This window comes from Pan troglodytes, chromosome 7 (genome assembly GCF_028858775.2).
Source record: "Pan troglodytes isolate AG18354 chromosome 7, NHGRI_mPanTro3-v2.0_pri, whole genome shotgun sequence".
Taxonomy (NCBI): domain Eukaryota; kingdom Metazoa; phylum Chordata; class Mammalia; order Primates; family Hominidae; genus Pan; species Pan troglodytes.
In genome coordinates this window covers 23,843,509-23,857,036 of record NC_072405.2, presented here as the reverse complement: position 1 = coordinate 23,857,036, position 13,528 = coordinate 23,843,509, and the positions used below count along the sequence as shown (strand labels likewise).

The 13,528-nt window shown below is 41.6% G+C and overlaps 1 protein-coding gene across 8 annotated transcripts in view; it reads right to left on the bottom strand.

Moving 5' to 3' along the window:
* TUSC3 (tumor suppressor candidate 3) overlaps nt 1–13,528 on the bottom strand; it is a 367,133-nt gene that overhangs the window by 240,417 nt on the left and 113,188 nt on the right. For 2 of the 8 annotated variants that reach the window (XR_010159214.1, XM_054656573.2), the window contains exon 1: nt 3,046–3,391. The exons of 3 other annotated variants lie outside the window; for them this stretch is intronic. Coding sequence is in view for 3 of the 5 variants with exons in the window: in XM_054656573.2 (XP_054512548.1) it covers nt 3,046–3,183 (138 nt within the window). In the remaining 2 variants the exon portion in view is untranslated. Of the gene's footprint in view, nt 1–3,045; nt 3,528–13,528 lie in introns of those variants that run through there. 3 more of the 8 variants (XR_010159215.1, XM_001140529.7, XM_009454839.5) reach the window with 3 other exon arrangements.

The following is a 13,528-nucleotide window of genomic DNA, read 5'->3' as shown; positions in this document are numbered from 1 at the left end:
TATACAGTCTTTATATACATATAGTTACATATTTTACATGTTACATACATGTATACATAATACCTGAGATATGGGTATTATATTTATATTTTAAAGCAAGCAAACTGAAATGCAGAGAGTTTGTCGTTTGCCTGATGTCATAAAATTAGAGGCTGAGTTGTAACTGGACCATCTATCTGTCTGACTTAAAAATCCATCCATGGTGGTATTACTGTCATAACTACTAAATATTACTTCCTTTAAATCAACTAATGTCCATTCCTGATTGCAGGCTCAACTTAAGACTTCAGTTTGGCTTCCCCTCTAGAAGGAAGAAAAACACTGTTCATGCTAAATCAACTACTCTGGTACATATGTCAATAATATTTATTATATTAATAGTAAATTAAGTTTCAACTGCTACACTTTCAGGTTCCATTGTGCCAAATCTTATCATAGGCATCAGGTTTTAAAGTCAGCTAGACAGAAAGAGACCACATACTGTCAAAATAACCCTGGGCTATCACTAGGAAAATACCACATTGGTGACCAACCACACTTTCCAATATAGCGTATTTCCCTTCCATTACTGGAAGAGATCAGTTTGTGAACTTAGTGAGTACCAGATACGGAATGGCCTGTATTTCAGAGATACGCATGCTTATTGAGTAAAGTATCAGAACACCAAGTATTTAACAAACTATAGAAATGATCCCTGAAAGTACAGTCTTGAAAACATCAACTATTTAAGCTCTTATTTTGCTCTTCTTTTCCTTCAGTAAAATACACATACACTGTAATACTGTCATACAGTGAAATCAAGTGCTCCTACTTAGGAGAAATAAAACTAATTTGCAAGAAAAACTTTTTTAATCCTCAACAATGTTCTCCCTAATTTTTCATTTTAAAAATATATTTCGAGAAAAAATTTTAACAGAAACATGTTACTGTAATTTAGATTTAATTATACTAAATCCACAAATGTTTTCACATATTAAAGTCATCTTATTATTGGAGATACTCAGATGCTGTAAACATGTACACTTTTTAGATTTTTTTTTTCCCCTTGTAAACGAAAAACAAAAATGTAAGCACCCTCCGACCTCTGCCCCAGCCATCTGAAAGGGCCCCTCTTCTCCACCAAGGGCACATTCCAAAGCTAACCTGAAAAACCACTTCAGGCGACAATGGGAAAAGTGAGCCAGACATGCTCATTATACCCTCCTTCTTCTTGGAATTCTGGAAAAGCCAACCAGCATTAACATCAACACAGACCTTAGGTCTGATAAGAAACATTTACAATCTATTCTCTCTGAAGTCTGCCACCTGGAGGCTTCATCTGGCTAATAAAACCTTGGTCTCCACATTCCTTTCTATTAATAACAATTCTTTCAACCAATTGCCAATCAGAAAATTTTTAAATCTACCTATGACGTGGATGCCCCTCCCCCTTTGAGTTGTCCCACCCTTCCAGATCAAACCAATGTAGACCTTACATGTATTGATCAATGTATTATGTCTCTCTAAAATGTATAAAAGCCAGCTGTACCCTGACCATCTTGGGCACCTGCCATCAGGACCTCCAGAGGCTGTGTCACCAGTGCATCCTTAACATTGGCAAAAAAAAAAAAAAAATTGATTGAGATCAGTCTTAAAATACTTTGGAGTTCACACCCTTCAAATGAAAATTGGCGTGGTCCTAGGGATCATCCTAGGAGATAAAACATCACAATTTCCATGGAGTTCTTCATCATCTTTTATTGCCCTTTGCTTTGGTAATCCACAAAAAAAACTGTCTACTTTTTCTTCACTCTTCTACCTTTCTCGTGAACTACTAAATCTAAAACTCTTGGAATATGGTATACAAATACCAAGTGCTAAAAAAATCATTAATTTATATTTGTAAATACAATTTCAGTTTAACAGTGGTTCTCTAAATCCCTTAGCAGAACTTCACCAATAATTTCATATGACCTACTTTCATGTTAAAATTTAAAAGCTGAAGAGAGGTACATTAGTTAAAATTGAACACACAATATTTGTTTCAGACTAAGAATAAAGAGAAAGGGAAACAATCACTCTGCATATGAGGGTATTTTTTCACTGTCTCTACCCAGCTATTAAAATTTTGTTAATATCTTAAACCCAATTCAGATTTTGAGCCCTGTGTAGGTGTACAACTTAACCAGGAAAAACTATCTTCAATTATGTAAGCAGATAACTCTCACCAAAATGGTCCACAATTAGAAAGCCTAGTCACATTCCCGAAATAACTATTTTTGCTGAAGCAGCTAGATCAACTATCCATGATGGATAATTAGAACTTACAAACACTCCACCTACTTTAAATACAACCAGTCACTTCAAATCTCAACCTTTTCAAAGTTAATGATGGATTAAGATTGAAATCAGATTGAACGAACTTCAGAAATAAATCCACATAAAATAAATGGCAGGTTATTTTCACAAGTATACACTGAGTTCAACGTAAAGTAAACATACAGGATAACTTAAAACACACTCTCAATATGTTCTGTTGTACTTGCACAAAATAAAAAACGCAAGCTTATTCTCACAAGTATACACCGAGTTCAACATAAACAAAAATAAACATACAGAGTAACTTAAAACACACTCTGCACAGGTTCTGTTGCTTCTTGAAATGGGTAATGAAGGGAGCAGAGTAAGAAAATAAGGAAAACATATTTCCTGCAGGCTTATAAATACTTCTAAAGGGTATTTTCACATCCAACACACCCCTTTTAGTGACACCATTGCTCTAAGCTGGGCTTCCAGCTGGGAATAAAGGCGCCCAGGGTCTGAAAGGTGTGAGGTGCTCAGAAGCAGTCAAGAACACGCTTTGCCGTCGTTTTTCAAGTCAGAACCCTGCTAACTCCACGTCCCGAAAACGCCCCAGGGCCTCCCACCCTCGCGGCTCCCGCCCCACCGCCGGCATCGCCCACGCCGGCGGCCAGGCTGCCTAGCAACAGGGCAGGGCTGCCTGGCAACGCGGCCCACCCTGGCCCGCCCCCGCCCACAGGGGAAGGCCAAGGGGATCCATTCTACCTCCTTTTTCTTCTGTCCTCCCCCGAGCTGGATGCAGAGAAGCAGCAGCAGGAGAAGGAAGGGAAAGCTCCCGGTGGGCAGGTACCGCAGCCGCCGCCCCGCTTGCCTACGGCGTGAAGGAGCGCCCCGGGCCCCCATCGCGGCAGGGCAGTGTCTCCTCCACGCGCGGTAGCCGTGCGCGCCCAGCTCCTACCGCGCACCACGCCTGCCCGGCCAGCCTCCGGGAGCCCGCTGGCTGGGCCCTCCGGGGTGGCAGCGGCTTTGCGAGGGACCCGGGCCGCGGCCGAGGACGCAGAGGAGGAGACTGACAGAGCATCCGGTTCACCGGGAGAAGACCTGGAAAGGCGCGGGATGGGGGCAGGAAGTGGGCGTGGCGAGGGAGCCAGGCTTCGGGGGCGCGGCGTGCGCTGCCGCCCGGAGCTTGCCTTTCCCGGACCCGCGCTGAGGAGAGGAGTGGTCGTTTGGCCCTGGGACCTCAATCTGAGGCCATCCTGCTACTGAACCCAATTACTGGGTAGTCCAGCACTTTACCTGGGGCCTCGCACAGAAAGACCTGAATGCCTTCTTGGATGATGAAGGGGAAGCTTTGGGGAATGACAACCTGGCCCCTGCGGTCCCCAGCAATCTCTATTCCCATTGAGATCATTATTAGGAACACAGCTCTTCTACTTCAGAGCCCTGGGAAACCATCTAACATACTCCAGAGTCCCCCGATGCACAGAAGCCGCCCCACAACTTCACAACTGTTCCCTCCAGCCCCACTGGAAGGCCTGAGGCACAACCTAGACTCCACTTCATTCAGTGACTCATTCAGCATCCAGGGAGTGCATAAGTACAGAGCACCGTACTAGCTACTTTTAATATAAAAACGAATAGACTTACTTCAATTTCTATTCTGTGAATATTTTAACAACCATAGCAGACTGGACATGGTGGCTCATGCCTGTAATCCCAGCACTTTGGGAGGCTGAGGCAGGTGGCTCACCTGAGGTCAGGAGTTCGAGACCAGCCTGCCGTACATGGGGAAACCCCATTTCTACTAAAAATACAAAAATTAGCCGGGCATGGTGGAGCGCCTTGCAGTTCCTCTACTTGGGAGGCTGAGGCAGGAGAACGGCATAAACCCGGCAGGCAGAGGTTGCAGTGAGCCGAGATCACTCCACTGCACTCCAGCCTGGGAGACAGAATGAGACTCTGTCTCAAAAAAAAAAAAAAAAAAAAAAAAAAAAAAAAAAAACCATAGCAGCAGACTGTATGTTGAATGTTTGATATGGGCCTGATCTGTTCTAATGCATCATGGTTTTTATTACTCTATCTAGAGATTTCTTCACTTGTGCCATGAACACCTTTGGTAACGTGATAAAACCTGTAGACGCAGTCTTAAAATAGCACATATTTCTAAACGCATGAAATTAAATACATAGGATTAGCCAGGCACAGTGGCTCACACCTGTAAACCCAATGCTTTGGGAGACCTATGCAGGAGGCTTGTGTCCAAGAGTTGGAGAGCAGCCTGGGCAAGATAGTGAGACCTTGTCTTTACGAAAAAAAAAAAAAATTAACAGCTGGGTATGGTGGGGAGTACTTGTAGTCCTAGCTGTTCCAAGACTGAGGCTGGAAGGATCACTAGAACCCAGGAGTTTGAGGTTACAGTGAGTTCCGATCATGCTACAGCACTCCAGCCTGGGAGACAGAGCAAAACCCTGTCTCCAAAAATATATACAGAATATAAAAATATTATATATATAATACTTAAGGAATATATACGTATAATTGTTCAAGATATCTGCAACAACTTACTGAGTATGAAAATATCTTTAATTTCTATAGGAAACAAAGTTGTAGGTACTGATAAAACTACTGTGGTTTGTTGCCTGCCTTTATAATTCAAAGAAACGAAACTGTTGTGAGGTTAATAGACATAAAGTTACAATTTTTTCAATACGAAGTTCACAGATGCTGAAATTTCATGGACTCCAGATTAAGAACGCTTGCTCCACAACAACCATATCAACTAGGTTCCACTGTTAACGATTTTCAGATAAAGAAATTAAGGCCCAGAAACAATTTGAACATTGACAGTCTGGCTCTACAGCCATGCTTATGCTAGGATGCCTTTGTTAAAGGAGTTTACAAATATATCTCACTTTTCTGTATCGCAAGCTTTTGATTTCCCACTATTATGTGAACATTTTGCCTGAATTATCACTCCTGTTAAAAACTTTAGACAAAATAAACTTTACACCTTATTTCAGCAAACAACAATTCATAAATCTGCAGCACTCTGAACCAGAAGTGTTCAGAAAGCTCAGCTCCAGTGGCCTGAGAGCAAGCTTCAATAGACTAAACATAAAAACAAAGTAAGGCAATTACCTAATTGGCTACAGCTACGTTTGCCTTATTTGGTCATGGTGTAATAAGGCATTTACCTATATGGCTGTGGTCTGATGGGAGGTCCCTAGTTGTATAACCAGTCATCCTGTTGGCTGTTTGTGATTGCCTGAGGCTGGTGGGTTTTAATAAGTCAGTTACAAGAACTGTTTCCAAGATAAGCTCCTATGTGCGTACATAAGAGCTCCACTTACACAACCACCCCAGGCTAATTGCCTTTTGCGTATTTTTGCTTTAACACTCCTAAACAATGGCTCCTGGCTGTTTCCTTGAGACATAAAAATAGCCTCAACTTTTGTCTGTTTGGAGACAAGTAAATTTATTATCTTTATCAGTAAAATATTGACATCTAGATATACTCAACATAATCACAACTCATCATCTTTCCCTTTCTCTCCCCAACTTGTCGTAATTTCTTTATTGTAAGCAATGGTACTTCAGTCCTTCTAATTACCAATTTTCAGAGCCTCAGAGCTGTCTTCCATTTTCCCATCCTCCCCAAACATGCTGCCTTTATATTCAGTTTCCAAGTTACGCTCCCTCCACAGGGTCCTAGGAATTTGTTTTCTGTCTCCCATTTTGTAACTCTAGCATTCATTAGAAACACATGAGATGTCATTATCAGTTGACCCTCCTTCCCTGACTTAGGTTGATGACAAGAGTCAAACTCTGTAAAATGTTTGAAGAGATTTATTCTGAGCCAAATATGAGTGACCTTGGCCAGCGACACAGCCTCAGGAGGTCCTGAGAACATGTGCCCGAGGTGGTCGGGGTGCAGCTTGGTTTTATATATTTTAGAGAGGCATGAGACATCAATCAAATACATTTAAGAAATGCATTGGTTTTGTTCAGAAAGGCAGGACAACTTAAAGTGGGGTGGAGGGGAGCTTCCAGGCTATGGATAAAATTAAACATTTTCTGACTGACAATTGGTGGAGTTTATCTGAAAACCTGGGATCAGTGGAAAGGAATGTTTAGGTTAAGGTAAAGGATTATGGAGACCAAGTTTTATTGTGCAGAGGAATCTCTCAGACAGCAGACTTCAGAGAGAGAGAGAGCAGGTTGTAACATGTTTCTTAAGAGACCTAAAAGGGTGCCTGGCTCTTAGTTGATTATCTTACTGGATCTGCAAAGAAAGGAAGAAAAACAAAGGGGGAAGGGGATTCTGTATAGAACGTGGATTTTTCCCACAAGAAACTTTGCAGGGCAATTTCAAGGTATGGCAAGGAAATATTTTTTTTTCCTTGTCTCATACTATTATGCCAGAGTCAGAATGAAAAGTAAGTCATGATATACAGGGTCAAATAAAATCCATCTGATGAGAATTTATGGTTTGTAGGGCATGACTCCCCAGACACCTTAGAAGGAATTTGGGCAAGATAGAAAATCAGAGCTTAGTCCTCACTTAAAATCTCACCAACCTCCCATACAGGCATAATGCAAGACTCCTTAATCCTGCCTTCCTGCATTCTTTTTTTTTTTTTTTTTTTTTTTTTTTTTTGAGACGGAATCTTGCTCTGTCACCCAGGCTGGCGTGCAGTGGCACAATCTCAGCTCACTGCAACCTCCGCCTCCCAGGTTCAAGCTCTTCTCCTGCCTCAGCCTCCCGAGTAGCTGGGAGTATAGGCACCCGCCACCACGCCCGGCTAATTTTTGTGTTTTCAGTACAGATAGGGTTTCACCATGTTGTCCAGGCTGGTCTCGTACTACTGACCTCAGGTGATCCACCCACCTTGGCATCCCAAAGTGCTGGGATTACAGGCATGAGCCACTGCGCCCAGTCCTCTTGCATTCTTTTCTTGGTAAAGTGTCTGGAGTGATCCTTTTAATACATAAATCAGTGTAAAGTATTATCTCTGTCCTCACCAGCAAATGCAAAATCTTCCATGCCCTCAGGACTTTACATTACCTTCTACCTGGCAACCTTTCCTAACATCATTTCCTATTTTTCCTCTGCTTTCTCATGCTGCTCCAGCAAGGCTAGCTGTCTTGCTTTCCCAAATATGCCGTGCAGACTCTGTCTCTACACTTTGTACTGCTGTTCCCTTTGTTGGAACCCTTTTTGCCTAGATCAGTGGTGTCCAATCTTTTGTATTTCCTGGGGCACACTGGAAGAAGAAGTGCTGTGGGCCACATATAAAATACACTTACAAACACTAATGATAGCTGAGGAGGTTTTAAAAAGTTGCAAAAAAACTCATGTTTTCAAAAAGTTTATGAATTTGTATTGGGCTGCATTCAAGGCCGTCCTGGGTTACATGCAGCCCGCAGGCCACGAGTTGGACAAGTTTGACCAAGATAGATGTTCACGGGGTGTATTTCATCACTTTATTCAGGTCAAGGCTCTGATCTCCCAACACGTCATCTCCTAGTTTCCCAAACCTCCCCTTCTTAAAACTCCTTACCCTTGACACACACACTCCTTAACTTTTTATAGTACTGCTACTATCACTTCCTGACATGCTATTGTTTCATTTATTTCTAGTCTTTCCCCGTTAGGATGCAAACTCCATGGGACAGAGGGTATGTATTCATACTGTCTAGAATAGTGCTTGCTTTATCTTTTCAATAGCATCCATCACTAGCCGACTCAAAGTCATCCCCCTGTTCACCTGACACAAATGCATATCTGATTGCTTCCTCTGCCCTATAATTGTTTGTCTTTTCCCATTAGAATGTAAGCTCTAGGATGGTAGAAACTTTGTTTTCTGCACCTTTTAGTCCACACTATCCAGAATACAGCACTTGTTGAATGAGTAGATGAATCCACCCATTCTGTTTATTCCCTAAAGCACAGCACTAATCATGTCATTCTCCTTATTCCAAAGATTGTCAGTGACACTCTACTAGGTTCAAAAGGAGATCCAAACTCTTGAAAGAGATTTACGACTAACCCAAATTCTTTATCCTTGCTTTAAAACATAAGCCTTCAAACTGGAGTGCACAAAGAGCTTCCAAGAACTATATAGTCTCAATGGTTTTACAAGAATTAATTTCCAGAATCTAACCTGCTATATATCATTCTATTTATTTGAATATGCTTTTATATTTTTAAAAAGTTATCATACAAACAGTGATAATTTACTTAACACATGAAACCAATTTCAGAAATGTTAAAGCAAAATAATATGGCCTGAGAAGGACTCCATACTCCTATATTTGAGTCCTTGTGGATGAACTGTAACCTAGCTTAATAGACAAAATTGAAAACCTAACTTAATAGTATGCCTGTAACAACAGCTGAGTATTGGCCAATCCCAGCGGCCACACTTCAACCACTCACAGACTGCTGAATGTACAAACTGCGTTCAAATAAGCCAAACACTGAGCTGTAACCAATCACTGTTTATGTACCTCACTTCTGATTCCTGTACGTCACTTTATCTTTTTTGTCTATACATTTGTTCTGACCATGAGGCACCCCTGAGGTCTCTGTGAATCTGCTGTGATTCTGGAGGCTGCCGGATTCACGAATCGTTCATTGCTCAATTAAACTCCTTTAAATTTAATTTGGCTGAAGTTTTTTTTTTTTTTTTTTTTTTAAAGACCGAGTCTCACTCTGTCACCTAGGCTGGAGTGCAGTGGCGCGATCTCGGCCACTGGCAAGCTCCGCCTCCCAGGTTCATGCCATTCTCCTGCCTCAGCTTTCCGAGTAGCTGGGACTACAGGAGCCCACCACCAAGCCCGGCTAATTTTTTTGTATTTTTAGTACAGACGGGGTTTCACCGTGTTAGTTTGGATGGTCTCGATCTTCTGACCTTGTGATCTGCCCGCCTCAGCCTCCCAAAGTGCTGGGATTACAGGTGTGAGTCACCACGCCCAGCCCGGCTAAAGTTTTTATCAGATATTTTAACCATGAGAAATTTAACCCTAGTTTTGTATAAACCTAAATATTGTGCTGATATTATTTCTATAGTATGAAAGTAAATTCTACGGACTCTTTAAATAATGCCAAAAGTTATTATTTTATCTTGCAACTAAGATCTTTTCATTTTATCTCATAATTATAGTAATAAGGCTGTGAATGGAAAATAAATCTTGAGGCCCCAAACTCACTAAACCAAAGGGAAAAGTCAAACTGGGAACTAGGTCACACACCTGCCACTCATGTTGATCCTGACAAAGCAAGAACATCACCATCTTGGACAAGCACTGCCATTCTAAAGTTTCCCTTGATCAAAAACCGCCTAAATCCAACCCAAAGGCCATCTGCATAATGGCTAATGTCAGCCATCACCATAAACCACAAATGACACCTCCAACCAGAAACTTTCCAACCATGAGATAAACCCCTCCCAGACCACAGACATGCCAGCCCCGAGAAACCTCCCCACTGACTGGAGAGATGTCAGCCCCAAGATAACCTCCCATCTGGCCAGAGACATTTCAACCCCGCAGTAAACTTCTCAACACAGAAACATTCAGAGCCTTCTCTCGCCCTGAAACCTTAAATACTCTTAGCCTGTAAGAGACAGTGCTCCTGACTGAAGCTGGTCAGAAGCCCCTCTCATGTTTTTTCTCCAAAATCAACCTACCTTTGACTGTTGAACTGCTTTTTATGTTTCTCTCTTCTTTAACACTTACAGTTCCAAAATAAGACAGCAACAAAGATAAAAAGCTACATACCTCCCTCACAAGGTGTCCACAGGGAAATTCCTTGTAGACCTTAAGATCTTTACCCTAAAACAGTTCTGTTGAATTTCACCCTAGCAATATAAATTGATAGTCTATCTTCACAGGTATTAGACAAAGGACAGAACTCAAAGTCATCCCTCTGTTCACCTGAGACAAATGGATATCTGATTGCTTCCTCTGCCCTATATTTAGGTTATGTAAAAATGCAGCTTTACTTAGCTAGACAACAGCATAAGTGACTATTCCTCTACCCCTCTGTATTAATCAATTTTCATGCTGCTGATAAAGATAGACCCAAGACCGGGAAGAAAAAGAGGTTTAATGGACTTACAGTTCCATGTGGCTGCGGAGGCCTCACAATTATGGCAGAAGGAGGAGCAAGTCACATCTTACGTGGATGGTGGCATGTAAAGAAAGAGAACTTGTACAGGGAAACTCCCATTTTTAAAACTATCAAATCGGTCTGGGCATGGTGGCTCATACCTGTAATCCCAGCACTCTGGGAGGCCAAGGCAGGGGATCACCAAGGTCAGGGGATCACCAAGGTCAGGAGTTCAAGACCAGCCTGGGCAGCATGGCAAAACCTTGTCTCTACTAAAAATACAAAAATTAGCTGGGCATGGTGACAGGCACCTGTAATCCCGGCTACTCAAGAAGTGGAGGCAGGAGAATCTCTAGAACCTGGGAGGTGGAGGTTGCAGTGAGCGGAGATCGTGCCATTGCACTCCAGCCTGGGCAACAAGAGCGAAACTGTCTCTAAAAACCATCAGATCTCATAAGACTTATTCATTATCACAAGAACAGCACAGGAAAGACCTGCCCCCGTGAATCAGTTTTCTCCCACTGGGTCCCACCCACAACAAATGGGAATTATGGGAGCTACAGATGAGATATGGGTGGGGACACAGAACCAAACCATATCACCCCCTCACATGTAAATTGTGAAAAGCTAATCAAAGACTCAAAAGAATACAAACTTTTTTCTCTTATCTGCCCACACCCTTTTTAAACTTCTTACTCTCTCCCCAGTACCTGCCCTTTTTACTTTAAATATTGAGGATCCCAGACCGTCTTCAGAAAAACATGGACCATAGTTTTTCCTGTGGATCTATGGTCTTTCCTGGGCTTATCTTAACTTTGGCAAATAAACCTCCTAAAATGATTGAGACTTGCCTCATTTTCTTTGATTTACATAATGTACTTCTCAGCCTCCACAAATGTAAAGTAAATGAAACACACTATTTTTCTTTTTTTAAACAATTTGAATGTTTATGCTAGTTATTCCCAGTGTTCATGTATATCAAGAAAATGAATTTTTTGATCTGTTATTCTTTAAAATTTCCCAAGTCCCGGAAAAAGAAAGGCAGAGGAACAGAAACAGCAAAAGTAAGTAAAAAGGAGCCAAGTTCAGATAAATATTAAATTATCAGTATACTAAGCTAGTTATCTCCTATCTGCAAGGAAAAGAAAAAAAAACTTAGGTGCATTTGACATATATACACACAAAAAAGAGTAAGTCACTGACAATTTTATCAAGCCATATAATTAAGAAGCCAGGGATTATTGAACCCTGAAGCAAAATGGAAGTGGCATCTTCTACCTGAAATAAAATAATTTCTTTTATAGACAAGACAATTTTATGACAGTTTCTTTCCTTTTTCTTTGATGGTAACTATCAAATGAACGTCTTGCTAATGTCAAAGTTTCCCCAAGTAGTCAGTACAATTCCAGATTATCTCTAGGAAATATCACCAGTCAGAAGGTAAGTATACCGTATAATTGAGAAAACGTGGAGGAAATGTTACAGGCAGAAGGTATCCAAGTTACATAGCACCAAAATACATTAACAGTGGAAGTTATCTGAGTTACCTGTGGCAAATTCATACAGGTCTGCAACAACCTCAATTCTTGCCTTCTCAGAAGAAAGCATGAGGGGCATTCAACTGAGGGGCATAAGGCAGAAGAAGAGACCAAGGCAAGTTTTAAGGCAGGAGTGAACGTTTATTAAAAAGCTTTAGGCTGGGCACGGAGGCTCACGCCTGTAATCCCAGCACTTTGGGAGGCCGAGGCAGGTGGACCACCTGAGGTCAGGAGTTCGAGACCAGCCTGGCCAACGTGGCGAAACCCTGTCTCTACTAAAAATACAAAAATTAGCCAGGCACTGTGGCGGGTGCCTGTAATCCCAGCTATGCGGGAGGCTGAGGCAGGAGAATCGCTTTAACCCAGGAGATGGAGGCTGCAATGACCACCATTGTACTCCAGCCTGGGAGACAGAGCAAGACTGTGTCTCTAAATAAATAAATAAATAAATAAATAAATAAATAAATAAATAGCTTTAGAGCAGGAATGAAAGGAAAGGAAAGTACACCTGGGAGAGGCCCAGGCAGGCATCTTGGAGGTCAAATGCCCCTTTGACTTTGAACCTAGGATTTTATTTGTTGGCCTACTTCTGGCAACTTGAGCTCCTTTCCCTTGATTCTTCCCTTAGGATAAGCTGCCCACATGCACAGCGGCCTACTAGTGCCTAGGAGGTGAGCACACACAGTATGTTTACTGGAGTTATACACATGCGCACCTGAGGCTTTCTTCCCTTTTCCAGTGGAATGCCCCCAGAAGGTCATACTGAAGCAGTGTTTTCTGGGGTGACACCCGAGGTTCGTCATCACATGCCAAGAAGATTAAGGACACAGACACACAAGGACTGAGTTTACGGTCAGGAGCTGCTCAGTTCTTTCTCACATTGGGCATAATCATCTTTATTTACTAATTTTAAAAAGTCAGAAGACTCTTGTGAGGATGAAATTAAACAATACATATAAAAAACTTATTACAAACCTCAGAATAGATACACACTTAATATGTGCTAGTGTTATTATGAGCATTTACTATTACATTGAAAATATGTTTGTTTCCGTCCTGGTGAATGATAAACACTTTGAATAGAGGAACTATGATTTATTTGTCTTTTTAATCCCTACTCTAATCATTAGACTGTTTAGAAGCATGAGCCCTGGAGCTGCATTCCTTGCTCTGTCTCTTACTAGCTGTGTGACCTCAGGCAGATTATTTCACATCTCTGTGCTCAGTTTCTTTATTTGTAAAATGAGGATAATAATGGTACCATGAAGATGAAACAAGTGAATACATGCGAAGTCTTTAGCATCTAACACATTATAAATACTACATATTAACTCCCATTATGATAGTAGCTTTTCTAGAAATATTTAACCAAATTTCAGACATCAACTTATCCACTATGCCAGACACTAGGGTAAACACAGGAGTAGGGGCAAGAAAGAAATGATAGGCAAAGTCCTCATCTGAGAAAATGCACAGATATTCAGTGTGTTTCCTTTAGAGAAGCAAGCAGATCAGTGACTTGTCAAACTGTCCTTATAGCTGCTGTGTGGACAACAGACTACCAGAGAGCAAAGATGTAAGCAGAGACTTCAGCCCC